The sequence below is a fragment of the Equus przewalskii genome, chromosome 15 (genome assembly GCF_037783145.1).
Source record: "Equus przewalskii isolate Varuska chromosome 15, EquPr2, whole genome shotgun sequence".
Lineage (NCBI taxonomy): Eukaryota > Metazoa > Chordata > Mammalia > Perissodactyla > Equidae > Equus > Equus przewalskii.
The window spans coordinates 65,087,775-65,112,929 of record NC_091845.1 but is presented as its reverse complement, the minus strand read 5'-3'; the positions used below and the strand labels follow the sequence as shown (position 1 = coordinate 65,112,929).

At 39.0% G+C, this 25,155-nt stretch overlaps 1 protein-coding gene across 7 annotated transcripts in view; it reads right to left on the bottom strand.

Moving 5' to 3' along the window:
• SATB1 (SATB homeobox 1) overlaps positions 1-25,155 on the bottom strand; it is a 90,377-nt gene that overhangs the window by 53,243 nt on the left and 11,979 nt on the right. For 2 of the 7 annotated variants that reach the window (XM_070577516.1, XM_070577519.1), the window contains exons 2-5: positions 19,032-19,266; positions 15,115-15,291; positions 14,224-14,350; positions 13,352-13,475 (exon numbers count right to left, since the gene is read on the bottom strand). In XM_070577516.1, the coding sequence (XP_070433617.1) occupies positions 13,352-13,475; positions 14,224-14,350; positions 15,115-15,291; positions 19,032-19,242 (639 nt within the window). In that variant the 5' untranslated portion in view covers positions 19,243-19,266. Of the gene's footprint in view, positions 1-13,351; positions 13,476-14,223; positions 14,351-15,114; positions 15,292-19,031; positions 19,267-21,923; positions 23,534-25,155 lie in introns of those variants that run through there. The other 5 variants (XM_070577517.1, XM_070577514.1, XM_070577515.1 and 2 more) reach the window with 5 other exon arrangements.

The following is a 25,155-nucleotide window of genomic DNA, read 5'->3' as shown; positions in this document are numbered from 1 at the left end:
AAATTGGCTGTGGGTCTCATAACCCCAGTGTGACACAATATTCTCATCCTAGGAGCCAAGTTGTAAGCTTTTCTAAGATCCATAAAGCACATGTCTACTCGCTATGAGGAGCCTCGGTTCTTTCTGAGAGTCTGCTGAAGTTCCGATCTGAAAGAATGCCATCTTCACAGAAACCCCAGTACTCTAGAATGATACCATCTGCCACAGGCTGAGCTTCCTTTTCAGCCAAATACATTATTTATAACCTTTCTAATTGTGAAAAGGTAAGGATGGAATTTTTCTAAAGCCTGACTTCGACACAGTTAGAACATTCTGAACCTTTGCTCTAAGATACAGCAGATCTCCAAATTTGAAAATCAAAAAAACAGCAAAAAACCCACAAGGAATTGGTTGAGGTTACACAATTTTTCAAAATATTATATTCTTTCAAACCTCTGCTAGAATATGACACACACTGAGGTATGTATTTATAACACACTTAGACACTGAAGGCAGACAGTTTTATTTTTCTCCTTGGTCATCTCAGTAGCCAAGGAAGAGGATTCGGGAGAGGTGAGGCCTTCTGGGAAAAGGTTCGTCAACTGGGGAGAGCCAGGGATCTGATTACCCTTAAAATTGCTTTGTTGTGCCTTTAACAACAACAAAAAAACCCACCCCAAAACAATGCTAATCAGGTTATTCAATCATTTAAACCAAAACTGTTCATGCTTTTCTGCCAAATCAACCAACCACAGCAAAATCTGTTATCTCTGATTGCTCAGCTTCCAGTCAAAAAACAGTTAACCCCCACTATACCAAAAGTTTTCCAAAATACCCTCCCAGCTCTTCATTCTCATGGAGAATAAAGAGAAAGCCATGCCATCTTTAAAGGGTAATTGAGTACTGTACCATATTTGCATATTACAATATACTCTAATAAACTAAACAGCCTGTCCCGGAAGCCAGCAGCTCCCTAGCATTTCATGTGATCTCCATTCTGGCTTTCCGTGCACAATTTTTTTTTTTTTTTTTAACAGGACTGTGATATCATGATCCAAACTTACTAAAGACTTGTGGATGGTTTAACTTAGGTGGGAGGAGGTAGCAAGAGCATCTCCAAAATGGTGGTTCACCCATGTTTAAAGCTTTCAGGCTCCATCAACAGAGAGGGCAAAGGCTACCCATCTTATTTACACAATTATCTAAATACGATTAAACAGCTGATGGACAAATATTAAACTGGAAAATGTATAGTCATTTCAGCTTAATGTAATCCTCTTTCTGTAAACACCCAAGATGATTTTTTTCAACCAGAACAGTCCTGACATCTCATAAGCCTAAGGGTGAATAGCAAGAGATTGTTTTTGATAGTTATAAATATTCAAAAGACATGCAGACCATCTGCTTTCATAATACAGGTAAAGCAAGACTAAAATGGTGACTGCTGTATAAAAATGATTCTTTTAACAAAGTCTTCCTCTCCTCGAAAACTATAAAGACAGATGTCAAAAACTGTTTACACAGAGCAATCAGGAGCGTGCAAAATGTAATATTCCTTTTACACACAGTGCTTGCTAAAGAGATTTTTTTTTTTCTTTTTCTTCCCATCTGTGTGTTGCAACACATTTCTACAAGTTAAAAACATTTTTTTCAAACAGAGATCTCATGAATACCCAAAAACATGCTATCTGGTTTCTGAATGCTAATTAATTTCAACTAAGGAATCTGAATATCTTTTTCTGTAGGAAGAAATGTATGTTTTGAATTGGAATACTCTAGAGAGACAGTAATGGAAATAATCTTGCACAGGTTTAATTCTATAAGGCGATTTTCATGGCCTACCTTGTCTGTAATATGTATCTGTTATGTCCATGTTTTAAATGAAAGCACATCACTGCTAATGTCTTTGGCATAAAGTCTAAAATAATTATTTTCTGAAATAAATGTCTGCACAGGCAAAATGTATATACAGAAACCTTTAACTTCTCAGTCAATGCAGAGTGATGCATAGAGGCCTACAGTTAATTTTCAAGACTGCAACACTAATCTTGACAGTAACCTTTTTATGTATTGTATTAATGGCACAGAGGCATTAAGCACCTTTTTATAATTTTCAATAAAATGAGCATTTACTGAACAATCTGTCAAACTGCTGGCTCTCTATTCTTCTACATTTTTATTTTTTGAGGAGTGCAGCTTCATACATTCTGATGTCTCCCTCCTTTTTTCATGTCCTGTCTGCCTATGGCCTGAATTTTTACAGCAGTCTTATATGTGTGTGGAAAATTCAAAGGTCAAAGTTTAATTTCAGATCAAATGAATCAACTCCACATTCAAATACAATTTTAATAGGGATTCTCAGGAAATGGGGTTTTCTTTTAGTCCCAAAGGATATCAAAAACTACAAACAAGCTCTAAAAGGCATCATATGAGATGGTGACATGGAACGAATTTGCTGAAAATTAACAGGTAGTCCCCATCTGGTATTTGGGGGCGGGAATGAAGGGAAATGGGCTTCAATTTCTGAGAAGCAAATGGCAGGATTTCTAAGTGTAATATTCTGTTTGTGCATGTTAGCTTATGTTTCCCAAATCTTTCCCTCTGGATCCTCTATTGCTTTCTAAGCTATCCTCTTGGGAGATACAACTGGGGCATATTCGGAATCTCAATTTGTTGAGAAGAGACTAGTCACTCCTAAATTTTACTTAAACTCCAGTTGTCATAGTTATGGCTCTTGCCATCTTGATCGATCCCAGTGCCTGAAAACGACATCTTCACACAAAGTAACCCTTGTACCGCGCTAAAAGTGGAAACTCAGAACAGAGCTCCAAAGGAATACAAAACGAAGCACCAAGAGAACACATCCAATTCGAATTTTCTTATTACATTTCCTAAAGAGGAAAATGTGATCATTTCAAATCACAGAAATTTTAATTAATTATTTAAATATCCAATTCATAATTTTTACAGAAAATGTTGGTTCACAGTTCATATGGCTTTGCCACATAAGTAATTTTATGTAAGGTCCACATAATATCTTTTAACCAGATTCTCTGTTCTGTCCTTTTGCATAAGTACCTATCTAGCTCTTTCTCACTACACACTGAAACCTTACTCCAACCAACTGAATATGTCAGTAAAGAGTTTAAACTGGAAAACATTTGTTAAAAGGTGTATTATTACTAAGGGTATGTAATATTTCAAATTAACTGCACATAGAGGCTTACGTTTGCTCATCTGAAATATGAAGGGAATTGAACTAGACAATCTCCAAGGTCCCTCCTAACAGCTTTAAGATTCGATGAAATCCCTCTGTCTTCTCAAACAGAGGTCCTACAGGGTCTCTGTCAGTGACTACAGAAAATTCAGTTATCACACACACCATCCATTCGCAGGCACTCACTGTGCAAACATCTCCGTCTACAGTTTTAAAAATAATTTTAGGAGGGTTAAAGCCCCTTGGTATCTTGCTTATAATATGATTATTAAAAATATACTCATCGTTATTAAGTTAAACATTGTGCTTCTCCAAATAGAATTTTCACAAGTTTTCCATTAGATAAATCTAAATTCAATGAGTTTGGTTTTATAGCAAAAATCGTGTCCTAAGATTCTAAATCTTAAGCACTCTGTACAAACTTGCATATTTGGGGAATGTTTGCTTACTTTCTCTGATGGCGCTGTGTCGTGAAATCTCCCATCCTCTATGGAGATTAAAATTTCTAGCATATGTGCTTAGAAATAGCAGAAAAAAGATAGCAAATTTGTGTTAAGTTCCAGAGGTCCTAAATAGAGCATATTAAAAAACTTTCAGCCACAGAGTGAAAAAAAGAACTAAAGTAGTTTGAACAATCCATTTTTCCAAAAGTAAATACTAGAACTAGGCTCTGTAACTCTTCACAGATTTTATATCCTCTTTTGACATGAACACTATTAGATTTTAAGCCAAAATGCCTAAAAATTAGGGAGAAAGGACAGTCTGGCCTTTAGCTTTTTATGGAGTACAGAACTCTCTTTGGGAATCTCATGAAACCTATGAAAGCTCTCCCCACAGATACTCCCAAAAGTGACATAACTTCAGGGTCTGCACACACCCTTGGAAGCCCACTGCCAGGTCTGTGGACCTCACTCAGATCTGATCCAAGATTTCACAGGAGACTAAGGGCTAAATCACGTCCTTGATTTATGTGTTTTACTAGATATTGTCAGCTGTTAGACAAGACTTCCCATGTCTACTAGATAAATATAAACCAATGTTGCCTCTGGATTACGTCATAGAGAAAAATCAAATTAATCTGGCTCATCTCTATCAACATTACGAAAATGCTTCACGGTTCAGAAAAATGCCATATACCGGTAATCACCTCTTTAGGAGTTATGGTGAAATGGTAGAAATGTGCTGGACGGGTTGTACTTGATGAAATAATGAGCCCCGTCCATCAGTGGAGGTGTGTGCTCCAGGTTGAGCTGGTGCTCATGCAGAAGGGTGGACAAACCAAGTCCCTGAGGCCCACTCTGGAATGGCTGAACACTTATCTACACTTGCAGCTCTCTCTAAATTCAGGTGATTCTGGACCTTTATACAGCTGACTTTTACAAATTGTGTGTTTATAGTCCTAAACAGAGTCTCCAATGCCAAATGTGGTCTTTAGAACATCTACTGAGGGATGGACCTTGTGAGCTAACAAGGGGTGGTGCTGACTGTTAACATTTCCATGTTCATGGCATCAGCATATTCGTGTATAAATCATTTGACTCTGTTATTGAAATTTTCCCTCTTTATTTTCAAATATGAGAAATGGACAAATGGAACTAATAGTAAAAAAGTGTGGCTCTCAAATATAACACAACTGAGACAAAATAAAAAGTATTAGCCACACAGAAATATATGTTCGATTACAGAAGAAAAATTTTAAATGTGCCTAGAAATATGGTGTTAAAGATTGTGCTTAATAGTGACATTTAATTAGGTCTTTTATAGCATTTTTTCAGATCTCTGGGTCCCATATACTCCCCAAGACTATTGTTCTGCTTACAAACATATATTCAAGAACATGACAATATAAGTAAAAATATGGGACGGCTTCAAATATCAGTAGGTTTTCTCAGACAAAACTTCAGAAGTAATTTGCTTTTGGTTAGGTAAATTAAAAGTTCAGAATTAAATCTAATAGGAAAAATATTTTGTAAGGTAGGATACCACAGATACAAGTATCTATAAATTACTACTAATAAAATTACTGACAGTTTACTGGTTCATGAAATTAACATGGTGAAAATCGTATAAGGCTGTTTCAGTTTAACAAATATTCCTGAGATCCTACTGTGTGCCAGGATCTAGGATTGTGATGATGAATAAAATTTAGACCCTTTGTGGCAGTCAATTAGTGTACACTGAGAGCCTAGTTAGTCCACAGATAATTTCAGAACAATGTGGAAAGTGCTACAATGGGTGCATAAAGGTTGGACAGAGCCTTGAGTGTGGGGAGTGTGGGGAGTCGGGGTGAGGAGTGTAAAAGGAAAGGATATTGGGAAAAACTCACATCCAGACGACAGTCCCATGAGGCATCTTTATCTTCTTTCACACTGTCCAGTCTGAAGTATCATATTGCTTAACTTACAAATGTGCTTACTTAAACACATTTGGGTCTCCCCCACTTCCATTTTAGAATACATCGGAACTTTACAATGACTCTAAGAATGGTGCTAAAAGTGTCCCTTAAAGGTGAGAATGAGTTATAACCCATTCCTTTCATTGTTTCACAAAGGAAAAGCTCTTGGTTGTTTCCATAAGTGAAGCTTGCGTCAAAATCAAAATCTTCCATGTAGCAGCAAAGTCTCTTAGAGCACACAGTACCCACCAAGTGTGATTTCATCTCTCAATCCCACCTTTTAGAAAAACTAAAGTTATCACATACTTTAGAACTGAGGACTGTTCTAAATGTCCTAACAATCCTGAAAATTGACACTCTTCCCTTCCTACTTTACAGATGAGGAAATTGAGGCATGGAGACTCACCCAAACTCACAGGGCTCCATTCTTGATGCCTATGTAAGGAAAGCCACCAGCTTACTAATTAAAGTGATAGCAAAGAGCGATGACACCAAAGACTCACATAAAAAGTGACAGAACCAAGTTGGTGAAGAAATATATTAAAAGAAATAATTCCATTAAGAAATAAAAAGAAAACGAGATCAAGCTCTGTCCTATGTTAACATAAACCAGGAGTTTCAATACATTCTGGAAAATACTTTTGTGATGCTGCATAAAGTTAATACTTGTTTCGGTTAGCTCCACATTTCTGAACTGCTTGGGAACAAATGCTGGATTGACAGCAAAACGGGACAAGCCGAGGACAGTGGGTGGTACCCAATGATGAGTACCCTGTCTTGTCTAGATAAGAATGTGATCTCAAATAGTCCTAGAAATTAAAGCTTTAATCTTTCTCAACTTTCAACATATCGCCTGGTTTGCATCTTTAACCCCTCAGAGTAAAGTAAATTAGATTAGCATTTTTATGGGAAAATATTGCAATACAAGATAAACTTCTTTAAAAAGAGGAAAGTAAAGAAAAAGATGATGACTAAGGAGGATAAAGTTTTAGAGTAAGAATGAGAGAAAGAAAAAAAGACAATGAAAGTCAGCCACCTTCACTACAATGAGGAATTCTGCAACCTATGAATTGTCCATGAGGAAACTAGCACCCCATAATAACACTGCATATTAGAACACAATACAATTCTACATTTCTGTAGCACCCTTCATGCAAGCATCCCAGGGTGCTTTACAATCATTATGAGTTAAAATTAAAACTGAAGCACAAACAATTCCTAATAGAATCATTTTAAAAATGCTAAACAGAACAAATAACTTTTAAGTCTAGATTTAAAAGTCCCAACAGCCAGAGCGTTCCTTACTTCAATTGGCAACGAGCTGCAGAGCCGGGCTGACGCTGCTCTCTCCTGTTATGTTAAAGGCTCTCTTATGTTTTTTATACTCAGAGCACGTTATGATCAAGCAGTTTCCAATGAAAGAGGGAAAAATTGGGTGCGTGTATCTGTTTTGTTTTGATGATTCTGATTCTGAATTTAGGGGTTTTTATTTGTTCGTTTATGAGTTTGTTTGGGGCCCAAATCTGACATGAAATAAAGCAGATTTAAAAGGCAAATCCAGATAGAGCCCAACTTGAAATTTAAGTAGTAATTGTGAAAAAAGACACTCAAAAAGCACTCTAAAACTAGCTCTGTTTTAGCACGGAAATCAGATTAATTAGCATGATTTGGTTAACTTTTTAAAAAGACAATTAGAAAATAGCAGTGAATAGGCTTTCCCTCAGGCCGTGTGTGCCCCCCTAAGCCTTGGCAGGATTTATTATTCTGCAAATCAGAAAAAATAGGGGAAATGATCTCACGATATGGTAATTTTCCTTGCATTAGTGATTCTGAGGTCAAAGGAAACCTGTTCAGAGCTAAAACAAAGCATAGGTAAAAATCTATTAAGTGAAAATGAAGTACTTACACAGTGTTAAGCACGCTAAATTGGCACGGCTTAAACTCTTTTATGTTTTACTATTGTGAAAAGACAGTGGCTGTACAATATTTCAGATGAACCCATTTTAAGCTAGATGCTTTATTAAGTTTGGCTTTTTTGATTAATATATCTGAAAGGTTACAGAGAACTAACATCAAGCTACAGTGAAATCCTTATCTATCTAAACCGGCTACAAATGAGCCTGACATATGAGATTAAAAAAGGAAAACTTGCAATTTGGAGGATACTTTTATGGTAGATTCCATATACTATAATATTAACACAGAGCAGATATACCACTGTCTAAGTTGAAAGAGGAACTAGAATAAAGTAATAACTGGTTCAAAACACGAGGCAGAAAAAATTATCTGATGTAAGTTTAGCAATTCACACAACTACTCATATAAGATCGGTTGACCATTTCCTTTATGGATCTTGCCATTAATACAATTGTGAAAGTGGTAATAAAATCCAATTAGTATCAAGCACTTCAGTGCCTGGCAAAGCAGATATTCATAACCTCAGATTTCCACAGTCAGGAGGGTAAGGAATGGGAAAAGTTTTGTAATTTAAAAAAGGAAAGAAAAGCCTACATGGAGCTTTTCCCCAAAACACATGATATTTAACAACAAGATTTATAATATTATCATAGGAAGGGGCCAGTACAAAACCCTACAAGTACATCTCAAACAGGAAACTTTCTATTTTTAAATGGAACTTCCAGTTATAGCCTCGTCCATCATATGAGGCCAGTGGATGAGTAAGGTCTGCACTTTCAAATAGACTGAGAGATTCAACCGCCCACTGTTTCTAATGCAAATGCCTAACGTCGTCTTGGGGTTCAAAACAAAGGGCTATTAGCTCAATTATACCTACTGATCCTGAGGGATGTGAGAGGAGTGGGGAGAGAAGTGACTGCCACAGAGCTGTTACATTCAAATCTTTTGGAACCTCCCCCAAACCAGATGATCCCAGAAGTCAGGCCCTGTGGTCTAAATCGCCTTCTCGTAATTAGGGGCCTGAAACAATGGTACTTTGAGAGCAAGTCAATGTACCAAACACTAAATCAAAGGTACAAAAACAAAACAGATATGTTAAAGAAAAATTTCAGTAGTGAGAATTGGAAAACTGTAAGTAGTTATCAGTACTTCAGAGAACTCTAAGTATTTCATAAAACACATCAAATTAATTTGACAAAGGCATTAAAAAAAAACAGTCCTTTATCTATATACGTGACCACGAAGGATACCTGGTGAAGCTCACAAGCTATGGGTATGATGAATTCCTGCCCCCTACTTTTACCAGCTATGGAACCAGGGCCGCTCATTTCAACATTCCATGCCTCAGGTTCCTCAACCGAAGATGGGAATATAAAACCATCCACCCCTTCGCGTGACAGATGTGCTCTTGATACATCAAAAGCACTAAATGAAAGTTAACTATTATTACTTCAACTATTAAGATGTGTCACCCTTATTACTACACAGGAAATAGGGTCCTGTCACACAGCAGACTGTCAATACATATTTTTGGATGAATCAGTATGTGAACATGTGAATAAATTTCATAGGTCTCACATGAAATATATGAACACCGATGCTGGATAGTCTCTTGAGAGAATGTCATTATTAATGTCTATTAAAAACTTCAGAAAGGTCATTTCAGTCTAAAAATTATGAAAAAATAACACAAAGCACAGTTAAAAAAATATACATATAGCATAACTGATAGGGATTTTTACACTGTTGCTCCAGCGCTATGTATAAGACAGACTGAAAATCAACTGAACACAGAGGTTTATTAAATGTCTCTGGAAATGCCTGTCAAGTTTTAGAGAATCAGCATGGTTAAATGCTAAGCTTCAAGAGGGCAGAGCAATTTCTTTGTTTATCTGTTTTGCCAGTACCTAACAAAACAGTCTGACATATATTAGATCCTTACATGCTGTCAGGAAAAAAAAAAAAATCATTTTTCTCAATATTACTTCTAAACAGAATGTTCAAATTTAAATTAATTCTACATATCTTTTGCTATTTGAAAACAAAAATGACAATTCTCACTTTATGTAGGATTTGGGCTTGAAGCTACTTTTCCCCAGGTAAGAAATACAACAGAAAATGATCCAGTACCTTAAAAATGTGAAAGTTGCAATGTGTGAGTGTGTGTGCACATGTGTGCATGCATATGGTGGGAAGGACTGGTAAAAACGCACATGTCAGATTAAAATCTCTCAGGAATATCTGACCTAAACATTTTTAGAAGGAAGATGTTAAGCTGATAGAAGTAAGAACTGACCCTTTACTTACGGTACCTTTAACAAAATCAATCTATCCTTGTATCAAATGTATATATATTTATCCAGTGTTTAAGTTTAATTTCTAAAACTTTAGGGAAAATGAAAATCAAAATGAAACGTCTTATTGTAAATCAAACCGTTTACTTTTTTAAAAATCTCAATTTACCTCCCAAATCCATACTTTCAAAGTTCTCATGACCACAGGCTTTCTTGTCCCCAAATCAGACTTATTGTTTCCTCCTTACCTGCAGGTCAGAATACCACACCCAACTTATCTAACCACATCCACTGAAAAAAGCAAGAGTAACAACAAAATGCCCAACTTCAGATCTATAATAAGCTAACTGTTTCTTATGTCTTAGACCGTTTCACAAAAATAAACAAACACATGGTATAAAAAGTTTAATAAATGGATGTCAATCTATTTGGGCAGATTTATGATAGGAAAGCATTAGCAGAAATAAAAGCATGAGTTATAAATCAAACCACATGCACACTTACAGAATTTCTGCAGCTGGAGAAAACCTCGCAAATATTATCAAAGAAAACATTATTGTACCAAAATATAAGTATTCATTTTTAAATCTATACTTACTTTAAAATTTATCATTGAGAAAGGACTTTTGGGTCCATCACTAATCAGCATTTCGACTTTAACCTCTAGGGACACTGGCTCCTTCACCTGTCCAAAGTGTGGGAAGGATAACATCATCTAGTTCTAAGATTCCAAGTCCAAACTGGACATCTGGCTTGGTAAGTGTGGGACAATCCTCCTAAAAGCGTTGGAGGTGACACTTGTCAGACACCCCAGGCAAATTCCTGGTGACTTCCTGCTCCTGGTCCCCCGGTCTCTACTCTATAAAGGGAGTCTACTTGCCTACAGGGTGAATATTCGGCTAAGCATATTATCAAGGGATCCTATAGCCATACTCACTACTGGGGTATTTTATCATATTAAACAAAACCACGTCTTAATGTACAGCAAAATGGGTATGCTGAATTGTATGTTAAGAGTTCTCAAGGGAATGAATCAAAACTCTGCAGAAGGGAAACAAAATCTTAACACTTAGCTTGTCTTGGTGTTAGGTCCCATTTTGTACAAGATTGAGGCAGTATTTATTTGCTAGGCATTTTTCACCATAGCATCTTCGTCACCAATTCTCACCAAAGAGGAAAGAAAGAGTAGTTTTACTAAGCTCAGCATGTATTTTGGGCTTAGGCCTTAGAGTGCCTGCATTTCTTTTAAGAAAGAAGCAAATGAAAAATAGTTCATAATTAAAACATTCTGAATTGAGTATCAGATTCATGGATTCATTCTAGAGAAGGAAAGAGAAGATGATGCAGCAGAATATAAAATAACTCCATTTAAAGAACAGGTTGCATTTTTTTCATAATATTAAATATTAAATTAATTTCAAATATTTGCTGCCACAGCTAAACTATGCATAATTTTTTCAAAAAATTTTTTTAAAGAAAGGAAGATTCTGATTACAACCGATGGTGCAGTTACAGCCTAGTTTGACCACTTAATGATTACAGCGCTGTCTCCAGCTACCTAGGGCCACGTGTTCTTCTGAAGGCCTCTCTACAGAAATTCACCAACGTATGACTCCAAAACCACGTCCCGAATTTCATTTTGTCATTCTGTTTAACGTTATAATTGTCTGTATTCAATTCATTTCCCATGATAACATTAAGTAAATTCACAATTATATTTATAAGCTACAGTGAGGTGGAGGTTATTGGCTGAATGTTGATGTCATTTAACAATTATTTCTCACTGCCTGTATCAATAAATACTTGTACAAGCATCCTCTTCTCCAGCTCACAGTAGATGCCTTAAATCTTTGCCTGAATTTACTTCCAAAATCAATGAGGCATTTAGTAACATGAAGATGCATGAGATTCCTATACTGTATGTTTATAAATATTTTAATTCTGAGTAAAATAAAAAGAAATATGTATATATTTTTTTTCTAGGACATTTCAAATTTTCAAATGCTAGTAACCAACTGACATATTATCTGGAGTTGTGTGCAAAACCCAAAGTCCCAGAGGTAAGAGTCACCTGCTTCATTATATCATCCTATTGATTTAACTGTGTTTAATTAATTTAAATTACTTGTATTCAATGGTTATAAATTCACATTCTCCTTACTCCAAAAGTGAAAGAGGGAGGATAGAAGAAGATAAGCTAAAATAAAAAGAGTCTGCTCTGAATTTCAAGAAATGGACACTCAACAATACAGAGAATATTGTACTTGCAGCTATAGCTTACCTTAAATGAATACAGAAAGCCATCATTAATTATCAACTTTATGCTTCATTCCTATAATTGCTAACAAATATCAAAGCAAAGCTGATGGGTTGAAATGCAGCAAACCTGAAACGCACGAAGTTCCCACGAAACAGTAGCACAAAGACCATGAGCTTCCTTCCAAAGGTACCCAGTATCTTCACGAGCATCATATTAGAAATACATTTTGAGAATACCTCAGTTGTACAAATGTTCACAGCAGAGTTAATACGGTTCAAGTTCAAATGACTGACAGACTAACATTCATGATTACATTTTAAACTTGAATTAAAAGAAAAACAGAAAATTTAGTAAAAATCAAGGTAGACCAGCGCTTCAATTATACTAGATGACGGAATGACTGTACACTGGGTTTGGGCACTGAGGGATGGCAATATAACACCTTTATGCAGTGACCACACAAGCAGGCCCAGGTTCCCAGCACCCTTTCTTTTTTATGTGAAATCAGCTGAGCATTATCAACAATGACATTTGGTTTTAAATGTAAAAGCAGAAGCAGTCTCTATCTAGTTTTAGTTACCCTCCACCAAAATTCATTCTAAAAAATCAAGTACAATAATAATAAATCTTTGCCTCATTTCAAAAACCCCTAATAGTATGACAGGCATCTAAGAGGAAAAATTAAGATTCCACTAAAAAACAAAACAAAACAAAACGGTAAACAAATGCCACGAAACTGCTGACAAAATCCTGACAAACAATAACTATTCAACCTTTAATTACCAGGAAGAGACTCCTTATTTTTATAATTATTTTTACTAAATGCTTTCTCTTCTTTTTTTTGGTAATGAACAAAGTATCCAAAAACTGTCCTCTTATTTTCTTCAGGTAGCATGGTGAAGTTTTGCATGTTAACGCTTACACTGCCATTCACATGACCGAAGGTTCTGGGAAGTCTTACCACCTTGAACACCTTCTTAAATAAGGGCAGTAATGAGAACGGAGCTTCCATGCTCAGAGCACTTGGAAGAGAAATCTAAAAAAAAGCTGGTGTAGTCTTCTGCTGAGCTGTTTTTCCTTCGCTCTTTTCCCCAAGGGAGAAAAAGTGTAAGGGCTCTGTTCAGAATGAATCAGGCATATTTTTAAAAGTCACCAGTGGTCAAGTCACTTTGCATTTTTGGCAGGTTCTTGCTTCAGATACCAGTTGCTGTAAACTATGGAGCCCCATCAAACCTCAAATCAGGGCTGCCCATGTTGTCTTATTATTTATTACATGCTATGCTAAGTACCTGTGAAAGGGGGCACTCCTTGGCCAACGAACTCTGATTCATATCTTTCAGTAAGTCCTTCAGAGCATTCCTTACTGTGGTGTGCGACCATTGTTCGGGAGGCAAGTCTTCTAGTTTGGGGCAACTATTTGAGACATAGATTAGAAAGGGGATTATTACAAGATTGCATCCCGCTGCAGAACATTCCTTTAAGACAGACAGATTTCATTTTGCGCATCAAACAGATGCATCTGGAGATTGCTCTCGGTCTCCTGATTGTTCCGATTAGTTAATTACTTTATACAACACATCTGCTGTATCGATGCATGAATTATACATCAGCTGCCTGTGGTGGCTATTTTTTCATGTTACTTCTACCTTCCTGCTCTGATGCGCTTGGGAAGACAATTTAAGGTGTACTGCTTTCTCACGAGCCACCGTGAAAAGCATTAACGTATTAACCGTTTTCCTTTCATGACTCTGTTCTTACGAATTAAAATGGTAAAAAATATATAAATAAATAAGATCGCAGCAATAGTGAAGAAGGCATTCTTTCACAAAATGTACACAGATGGCAGTGTTCATGATATGCAAAAATATTTTTCTCTTAAGTAAACTTTATGTAAAATGCCTTCTTGTAATGCATCATTTAATTGACTAAATATAAAAAGTCTTATCTTTCGATAACCTGCACAAACCTATAAATTTGGGGGGAAAAGTTGCTTTTAAATTATACATTGAAGTTAGGAAAATAAAGCAGAAGGTAACAAAACCAATTTGATTAACCTTTCTGAAACACAGAGTAAATAAAAACTGAAGGTTGACCAGAGAAGCTTTATTTCAAAGATCAGGTAAGAAGGATGTCTTGCCCTAGAATTGCTGTCCTGACTCACCTGTGTAACTGAATTTTCAGTGTGACCACATGATACACGTCTTGAAGCATATCTGCTACCGTGGCATCAGGGGCATCTGTCACATAAGACAGTGGAACTGGATTCCACTTTCCAACCTGGATTAGCCCTATTACGGATAAAGAGAATATGTCACTAAATATTTTACCCCTCAGATAACCTATCTAGTAGAAGGAGGTTTTTTTTCATTGCCCCCACCACAAGCAATATTGTTATTTCTGTTTGAATGATTCCCTTCCCTCTAAAAGGCAGGTCAATGAAAATATTCACAGCTAAGCTTTCCAAATTGTGAAATTATGTAAATGACTGTAGGGTTGTTTATTATTTTGGAAATAAAACCCCATCAATAAAATCTATGTATAGGCCACATTTTCCTAACCTAACAGGAAGTTCTAATAAGACATAGCTGAACCAGTTCTAAATGGCTTTACGATTTAGATAAGATTCTCTATTGCAATGGGAATCAGCATTGAAAAATACTTTACAGCCCATAAAACCATCAGAAACAGAATAAAAGAAACAGAACTAGATATTCAGTCATAAATGCAAATTGACTCTCAACAGTCCATCTGCTCAAATACGCTCCTCACTTCCTTGTGGGTCCTCAGTGGAGCAGATTATTAAGGTCAATAAGCATACTAATGATTCAGCTGAAGTAATTTAAAAAAAAAATCTACCTCGACATTCCACATGAGCAAAATGTGTGTTAACTAAACCAAACTGAATTAAGCCAATTTTTTAAAGCCCCAGTCTATAAGGAACCAATGTAATACACAGGCTACAGTCCTTTGAATAAAAATATTCAGTGCTTTCTCTGCAAGGTAAACAAAGGATGCCAAGCAATGTTTCCAAGCCCACATATGCAGTATTTACCTTTGGCCTGGGCAGCAGAGCTATGCGAATAACCCAGAGACAGCAAAGCCATTTCTATCAGCTGGTTGAAAAGCATATCCTTTCTCACCAACACAAATTCCGCATGCTCCTCCTTGCAATCATATTCAATGGCGTTTTCATAATGTTCCACCACGCAGAAAACTGGAAGCATGGTTCCTATCAAAGAGACAGAGAAAAAGAGACGCAAAGCAACAATCTTCAGAAATACAGTCTGGGGGGAGGAAAAACTAAGCCATGAAAATAAATCCTCGCAACAGTGAGAGAAGGGGAGACTGCGTTTCCAAGGCAGACAGGGCACAGAAATACAGGCACCCACACACAAACATATACATTCTTTTATTTTTTTAAAGTTGTAGGAGAAATATTTAAATAGAATGTGAACTTGGTCCTAAGGTAACTCGGGCTCTGCTTTAATTTTAACAGTGCATTTTCCAAAATCAGTGAACGCAGAATTACCTTTTTGAACAAATAATAATGGTGACAAGAGAGAACCAAGTGTCTGGTCTGATTTGCTGTGAGTGATACGCAATGTGCAAACGTAACTCACTATCATCATCTTCAGAAGAACCCACCTGTGTGCTCCCCACATGCTTTTGGTAATATTAAACTTCCCCTGTTTGTGTCCAAACAAATTATCTTTGGCCACAAAATCATTAGCATTTTCTTCCTTTTTAAAGATATTTACTTGAACGGTTCCATAAGAGAAACACAAAACTTAACCAAACTGATGCTCATAATATATGATTTCAATAGGTGCATAATGTAGATAAATAAGATTTATTGTTATGGCTACTCATTTGATCTACCTGACTAAAAAGATATCACCGTAATCACACGTCTTTAAAATGAACAACCTTTGCTGTAGCAAATGGGATAAAAATGAGAGAAACAAAAGGAAACTGGTCTCATCAGGACATACTAGGATAAAGGAATCTGCATAGATTTCACGTGTTCTCTCTTTATTTACTTTAATCCAACGCAGTAACTCAGTAGCCAGATGATTGATAAGCCCAGGCCACACCGTTAGAAAAGAGGTTTCTAGAAACTGAAATCACAGAGTGCTGTAGTCCTCAAGGTGTTTATGCAGCGCACTGTCAGACTTCCAGTGATAAACGGAAAAGGGTTAAAAGCAGATGCATCTGAACTGTACTGTGGCAAACTGCCAGGAGGGTATCATCTTTAGCATAAATGATGACAAGGGTTACTTTAACAGGGCACCCAGGATCCCCAATTAGTCCTGTAACATTAACGCCTCTATAAGCTCTGCCCTCTGGACTCGCAGAATCATACCAACTTCTGAAGATGTCTGGTGCATGCCAACCAGAGCTAAAATTCAGCATTTCCTACTGACACCAGAGATGCCCTTTAAAAACGCTCTATTTGCTTGTTTCCGCTGAACAAAAGCCGGCAATAAAACCGCTACATTTTTCTACATGTGCATCTTCACCAAATCTTTAGTGAACTGTTCACAAGAGATCCCAGCTCTGACAAATAAACCCCTCTAGGTTTACTTAGGAAAGCTCACAAACTCAATCAGAGGTACCCAACAGGCTAGGCATGAAAAACAAGCCGCAGAGCTTGCCAATATTCTTGTCATTCATTCAGCTGTTTTATAACAGACAGAGAACCCATCAGGGCTCAGAAGAAGACTTGGGGAGACCACAGCAAACACAGCAATATGCAAACTGGTGATTTCTTCCTTGGCTTGAAGGTACTTTGGCAGAATCTCCTAAACAAATAAACAAAAACATCCAACCCCTTTTTCTAAAGTAGTCTCTCTCATCCCAGCCACAATTTTTATCTAGCACCTGTCAAACAGAAACCATGCACATGAAAAATAAGATGAAAAAGAAAAAAACAACACACCACCACCACCAAAAGGCTTTAGTAATTTTGTTGTGTGAAGGAAGCAGACAACCTTCTACAATTAAACTGCATTTTTCAAATAAGTCACTATGAATGCAACGCTTAAAAAAAAAAAGCATTCGAGCAGGAAGTGAAATTACTGTACTTTGGTTTCTCCTCCCTCTGTCCTGATGTCTTCAAAGAGTTAGGTTAGTACAACAAAAACATACGCATTGATTTTTCCTCTTACAGGATAATACAGATGAGTTCTACTTTATGCGGCTCCTTAAACCCATGAAATAACTGCAGGTTTTTCAAACCGTTGAAATATATTGGATTTATTTTGGACTTTCCTGATCAAGTTTAGAGGTATCCTGTAGATAATAAAGGTGGCTATTGATAAAGTGACAATAGTATCATTTAGTTCCAAGTCTAGCTGCTAAATCTTCTAGCAAACTGTCACGGTTGCCCTCCTGATAACTGGGAGTAATGCTGAACAGGAGCCTTCCCTGAACTGTCTGATTATTTGTGCTAGTGTTTGGCGAGACTTCCAACTACAGCAACTTCATAACCTTCCAGCATTAAAAGGGGAGTGCACTGGTCACTGCTGAATGCTAAAAATACCACATGATTTAAACCTGGAGGCAGTCTTAGAAGCTTTTGCTGAAGGTTTATGAGCCTGTGTAAACAGCACGTCTGCCATAAGGAGCAGTGAAGTCTGTAGAATCCTTGTCTAAAACTGTCCTGGCATTAAAGTTTGCTGTGCAAATATCACATAATACCAGAGACAGCTGAAATCTCCTATTTAGGAATTTATGGAACTTATATGTTTGCAGGCGTCAGAAAGTCTTTTTTATAGAGCCCCAGTGCTTCACAGTACAATATTAATGCACTCTGTTTGAAAAGCCGTAATAAATTATATTTTTAATGCTCTTACCCTGGCTTTCTTAAGATGCATACATTCTTGGCAAACAATCAATAAATAGGGTAATCATGAGTAGAGGCCAAAGAATTTGCTGAAGTGCTGTTTTTCCATTTTTAATAGATAAAGATCTAACAATACGGACTGCTGTGTCCGTTCATTTCAAGATCAATATATTCTTTGTTTTCACCAAACCAAGGAAAAAATAAATGATTGTATGATAAATGTTATGCATCAAACACAATGAAATTCCTCTGCCTTCTAACTTTATCTACTTAATATTCTTGGTTGCTAAAAGATGACATTTTCATCCCTTGCTTAGCAAATGTAAGGAAAATCTGAATCCTATACGCAGTTATTCAGAGACAAAATAAAGACCACTCTGAGGCACACATGTTATACCCAGTATAGGCACAGCTTTACACAAATGACAGTGTTGAAAAGAAAGTTGTTAAACTTCATCAGTTTAATATAAAATTGCTAGAAAGGACTCACACAGTTACACATCCTCCCTTTACGAACTTGCCTAAATCTGCCCTTCCTTTATCAAACATACCCAATTATAGAAAAGTCAAAAACTAGAATCATTAGGTTTTTCACTGCTAAATAATAAATTTGTTCTTAAGAAAACAAGCCACAAAAAATGACATTAGAAAGCTTCTACATGATATCACATAAAATTTCCATTGTCTTTGAAACTGCCTTACAACTAGCAATCCTGTGAGAAAAAGCTAGGGAGGTACTCAACCTAAGTGTCTTATTCTTAATCAGGATTAGTTTAATCAAGGTTAGTTTAAGAAGTAGCCACCTAAATATTCTCTACTACAATAACACCTTATCAATGGAAGCCTTGTGTAACTAAGACCATTATATTTAATTCAGTCCTTATCATCCAATCTGTCCAGTGATGCCAGTCTGTAGTAGAGTAAGATGCTCCACTCACGCACACAGCCTACACTTTCAAAATATGACTGACACTGCAGCCAGGAATGTAACTAATTTCACATCAGATAGAGAATCAAGGAAAAGCACATAGAAACACATGTTCTGCCCTCCACCCCCTCACAAAGCAACCTTGGGTAGACGCAAGGGCTCGCAGCTTTCCAGGATTTGGCTCAAAAGTATTTACCTTTCCTAAGGTTGGTTTTCATCAGATGGCCCGAGTGTTTTAAAGGCACTCCCTGCATCTTTGCACCTGTACTCCCGAGCCTTCCTCTTCCCAGCGGGCTCCCGTTCTGCTCCAGGCGGGCAATCTTGGCTGGTGGACCCTTCGGATCGCTCACATTGTTAGACATTTCTGAATGCTCTTTCCCCTGAGTTGCTTCGTTCAAATGATCCATACTCAGTTACCCTCTAAAGATCACCTGCCAGAATTTAAAAAGAAGACATGTTATAATTGGGTGGGGGTTTCTCTCTCTTTCTCTCTCTCTATACACGCCATGTAAATGTTTTACCTCTAGATAGCTCTCCCCACAAATATATTTGTAAGATTGCTTAACTACATATATAATACAATGCAGATGCTACTATATTTCTAGATAACAGCATTACAATTCTATTCAAGGTAATAGAATAATTTGTGGAAACTGTACTAACATATATGAATAAAAAGGCAACTTGTCACCTACAAACAAAACTAGGAGGGGAAAATGCATTTACTTTTAGAATAAGAATTACCACAAGTATAGCTAAAAACAAAATAAACTGTATTTTATGTAGTCCTAATTTTTTAAAATTATAAAACTTATTACAGAACAGCAACAGTTTAATCAAGGATGGAAAGATTGTCACAGTCCAAAATACCAGTTAAATTTGATGTCTATCTTTACACTTTTACATAGTTTAATTTTCATAAGGAAAAAAATAGACATATATACCATCTCAAAAGAAGGTAGCAAACATTTGCTTTTTAAGTTCCGTATTGGGTTCATAGGTTAATTCATAGAAAAAGTTTTCTACCATCAAAGTTTCAAGAGTTATGTGACCTGTTAAAGATCTAGGCAAGTTTTGGCTCAAACACCTGATTGGATCATTTCACCCCTAAGCAAATGGGTAGAAGTAGAGGATTTCTTCAAATATTCCACATACTGAAGCATTACAACTCACATGTTTTAGACTTAATATTCAGGTGTTCATTAGTAACAGAATGCTGTTAACAGTTTAATTAGCAAAAAACTTGAAAATACTTTGTGATATGTACATTAGATTGAAGTGCCAAACTTGCTTTCTAAAAAAATCCTGGTGATTTTGGTAAAACACAATTGCCAGTGTTCAAAAATAATCTCAGTACATAATGAAGTCAACATCTTAGCTCACGTCAGAAAAAAATGAACAGATAATTATTTTCAGTTATATTATACATTGGACATCAATTTTCATACAATTTATAACAAAGCAATTAGCACAGTAGTATAGTCACTTCTAAAATACAGTGTGAAGTAGAACTGATAAGAACAGGTGATTAGAATTATTTTATGAACTTTCATGACACTTGAAGAATTGAGCTTAGCAGTACTAAGGGGGAGGGGATCATATTTAGGAAAACCAGAGTGAACAGGATAGTTAGCATGTTCTTCCAGCTATCTGGTAATTGGACATATCTTGTAATTGAAAAAAAAATTATACTGAAGAAACTATTTAGATCCAGATTTGCTGAAAGCCAGCTTTTATTAGGATGGCCTTTCTATAAGCATTTCTGTCCTCTGTTTAACCATAGATTACTTTGTCCATTATAATCAAGAAAAGAGGTGAATGGAGAGGGGGGAGCAATGGTAAACTGCAGGTTTAAAAGCAACCTTAAGAATGCCAACTGAAGAATTATAAAGTTTGAGAAATAATGGCTATTTATCCTTGTACTGTAGCGTGGCACGCTGAGAACTAAAGGTTTACCGTGATCGCAGTCCCATCTGTTTTTGGTTATGAGGTTCATTAACAATAAACGTGCCTCTTTTAACCACTTTTTATCAAGATTACTCTTTTCCATTATATTAAACTGCAGTCTAAAGCCAAAATTAGAGTGATGATTATTAACTTATTCAAAACACTCTTTATAATGTTGCATCTGGATTATAATACAGAGCTGCTTTTTCTGAAATTGGTTGCCTTACCCTAGAGCAGAAGCTGAATTTTAAAACATATGATTTGAAAAGAAAATACATAACCCGTGGGGCAATGTAAGAGGGGAAAAAAAGAGAAAGCAGACAACAGCATCAAAGTTACTGCTACAAAATATATTAAGTAGTCATGAGGCTTAACAGCATTATAAGCTACAGCAAATGAAAGTGATAGATTATAATTTAGTTAATGTATTGACAATCAAAACATCATATAGGTCATGTAAAATTGTCCTTCGAATACCCACCTATAAGTGTCTATTAAACACTCAAGTCATCTTGTAAAAAGCTTTACATTATAAAGCAAAATTACGTGCACATAAAACACCCAATTTACTCATTTAAACTCCATGCCCAAGGCTGAAGTTCACTAAACCTCAGTTTGGAATTGCAAACAGCAGCCTCCACCAGGCCTGCAGGACTGACAGCCCAGGAACTAAGAGTGGTCTCAACAGATGCCAGGCTCAAGAGTTTCTTTTGAGTTACACATTTTATTACCCATTTTAGTGTAACGTCTGGTTGGCACACAGAAAGCAGGCTACTTTCTCAAAATCCCATTTCCCTGCCCATAAACTAAGTCCGTATATGATAATTACTGAATAAAACAGTGAACTCAGACACAACGATTATTTCCTCTAAAAAGAAAGAGAAAAGCACGAAATTCCAGTTCCAGGAACCTCTTTTTTGTAGTGTGGGATCCTTTTCAAGGAGTTCCTTGCTGGATCGCCTCCCTCGCCCCCACAGAACCCCATAACCACATTTTAAGAGCGTGTGCCCTTATCCATTCCATATGGCCGGCACGATCCAGGCCAAGCTTTCACTGTGACCTTTTAAAGAGACAAAGAAGCAAAGTACTATCTAGAAACAGAAACACTGCAGTTTTACTGAGTGAAATTAGCAAAACCGACCTGAAACTCACCACTTCAAAACTTGACAGCATATAAATAATAAAAACAAAGGAGATTTCCTTTGCAGCCCGGGTTCTTGAAGAGAAGTTCAAGACTGATGTTTTCTATGTCCTTTTTTTTTTAATTAAAAAAAAAAAAGCAGCAGACCTGAAGGCGACTTCCCCTGAAATTGTATTATTTTCTCTTCCCCTACCCCGCCCCCCTAAGCGGGGGAAGGGCAGAAATAAACGTCTAGAAGAGCAGCCATGGGAGAGGGGGGTTAAAAAAAAAAATCACAATTCGAAAAACAACATATATGGTTTGTAAAATGTCTAACCTCAGAGAACGGGGTTTTCGATGGGGGAGGAGGGGAGAGTGGGAAGTAGGGAGGAGGGAGAAGATAAAATTGATCTGACAAGTGATTCGTTGGGGGGAAAATCGTAAAAACAAAGCAAAACCCGTTATGAGCTGTACACTGTGGTGGTGCTGGGGAGGCGAGGTGGTGACTGAGGATTCTCTTTAAAAAAAAAAAAAAAAACCCACTGCGGACAAGGTCTCCAGAAAGGAAAAAAGGTCCCCTCGCTTCCCTCCCTCCCTCCTGCTCTCTCGGATTCTTCGGTGTAAGGACAGAAAGTCTACTTCTGGCTGTCACTTGCGATATTATTCTCCAATAACCCCAGAGAACGCAGAGAGGGGACGGCCACCTCGCCTCCCTTCCAATCGCCCCCACCCCCCTCCCCAACAATTGCGACTAATATTAACAAACCTTAAACTTTCTTCCCACAGCCTCGCACCCCCAACGAGGGCATCTACCGGGGGACAGCGAGGGTGGGGGGCAGAAGGTCGCGAAAAAAGCCCCGGAAAGGCACTAAAATGCCACTTTTGATTCGGCCCTCGCTGACGACAGCCCCGAGGACCCCCTCCCTGCCCATTGACGCGGGGCGGTGAGCGCCTGGGGAGCCGAGTGTGTGAGGGCGAGAGAAAGAGGGTTTGGGGGGAGGGGGAGAGAATCCGGAGGCACCCCCAGCCACCTCCACCGACTCGGCGGCGACAAACTCCCCGCCCCCTCCCCCGAAAAAGTCGCCAAGCTCTCACTCCGCCGGAGTCCGAGGTAAACAACGAGCCCCCACAATGGCACTAACACTTGGGAGGAAAAAGAAACCCAGAAACCCCAACAAAACTGATGAGGAGTTTCCCGAGATGAAGGAGGGGGGTGGGAAGAGTCCTCTGGAGTCGCCCCGGCTTTATGCTCGGTCCCCGGGCAGGCTAGAGGGCGGCTGTGGCTGTTGTTGTTGTGACGAGGCCGGTTGTTGCTGGGTGGCACAGGGAGAGGTGTGTGTGTTTGTGTGTGTGTGTGTGCGTGCGTGTGAGCGCGAGTCCCCGGACGGGGCTGCTGCTCTCTCTCTCTCTCCCTCGCTCGCTCTCTCTCGCTCTCCCCCTCGCTGCCGTCTCTGCCCCCATTAAATTATTAGTTGACTCATCCCGGCCGCTGTCGCCGCCGCCGCCGTGCCCCGCTCGGCTCCGCGCGTCCGCCCGGGCTGCAGCCCTCCACGCCGCTGCTCCTGCCGCTGCTGCTGCCGCTGCCGCCGCCGCCGCCGCTGTGGCTGCCTCTTCTTCCTCCTCCTCATTTTAATACAAAATCACCCCGCTCGCAGCCCCAGCCCCGAGCACGCAGCCTCCTCCCGGCCGCCCGCCGCCGCCCCGAGCCCTTCCCCAGCGGGGCCGGCTCAGCCGCCGCGTCCGGGGAGCGGGAGCGAACGAGAAAGTGGCGGCGGCGGCGGCGGCGGCGGCGGAGGGGGGAGGGAGAGGAGGAGGAAGGGGGTGCGGAGCGGAGGAGGAAGGCGGCGGGGGGGGGGGGGCAGGGTGCAAGGAGAAGGCGGAAAAGGGATGGGGATTAAAACCCGGGCTGGAGGGCCGGGATTGGGGGAGGGGGCGGGGGCGGCGAGTTAAAAAGCAGAAAGACAAGTAACTAGTGAATGAGTGAGGGAAGGGGTGGGGGGAGCGCACGATTTCCGGCCCCGGGCGCGCAAGAATTTGTAATGAGCTTGATTAGAGTGAGGCGGCCCGACATTTATTACACACAATACCCAGAATAACAGGGCGCCGCGCGAGGGCCAGCGCCGGCCGCCGCCAGGCGCGCGGGGAGGGCGCAGGGGGAGGAGGAGGGGGGCTTCCCTGGCAGCGGCCGCCGCGGCGGGGAGGGGAGCGCGCGGCGCGCGGGCGGCAGGGGCAGGTGTGCGAGAGTGAGCGGGGCGGAGGAGGGGCAGGACTGGCGGGGGGGTGGGGGGGTCGGGGGATGAAAGTGATGGGGAGGAGGGGGCGAGGGCCAGGGGAAAAAACTAACCACCCACCCACACGCCACAAAAGCCACAAAAAGGAATACGTCGGGAGCGTCGCAGGCGGGCACCCAAGGGACAGGCGAGGCAGGGAGGGCGCACCGGCCCCGCCGGAGAGGGGCCGGGACACGCAGGTGACAGGCGCTGAGTGCTGAAGTAGGGGGACTTCAGGAAGTGGCTGAAGGGGACAATCGGGAGGTAGATCTCTCCGGAGGAGCGCAGAGGATGCAGAAACGTCTGCAGAGGAATAAAGGCCAGAATCCTTGAAACGCTCTCGCAAATATCTATCCTCAAAGGAGAGTGAATCCGGAACTATTAAGAGCCAATGTCGAAAAACACCTGAGTAAGAGTTTTCTGTAGTGGTCAGAGGTTGGTTCAAAACTCCCTCACTTCTGAGCCACACAACACGCTGGAGGAAGAATACGCGACTCATAGTGACCGACTTAAAATTTGGGTCACTTGAAAGAGACCTGACTTATTACAAAGGAGAAGATGCCACCATTCTTGAATTAATTTACACCGGGTGAAAGATAGGAAAGTTTAGATGGGCAAAAACATCTGTGGTAGCAGTAAATACTTCTGCTGAAATCTAGGGTAAGTTACCGAGTTAGATAAATGGTCATACATAATCTTGATCCCCTTATTTAGATAATCTATTAAATATAGTTCCTATAAAAATGAAGAACATTACAATCTTGCCCAAAATAGAAATGCAGTGTTTATCGCTTAGGTGTTAGTACTAACATCTTAATACCCTGAAGGCAGTTAATCATTAAACAAAACCAAAAATGTTATAAGAATTATTTTTCAGAATACACTAGTAAAGAGAAAAACCAGTCAGATAAACATTTTGTTACACATAAAAAAGCAACAAGTTAGCACAAGTACTGAGATAAGAGGGAAATATGCAAATTAAG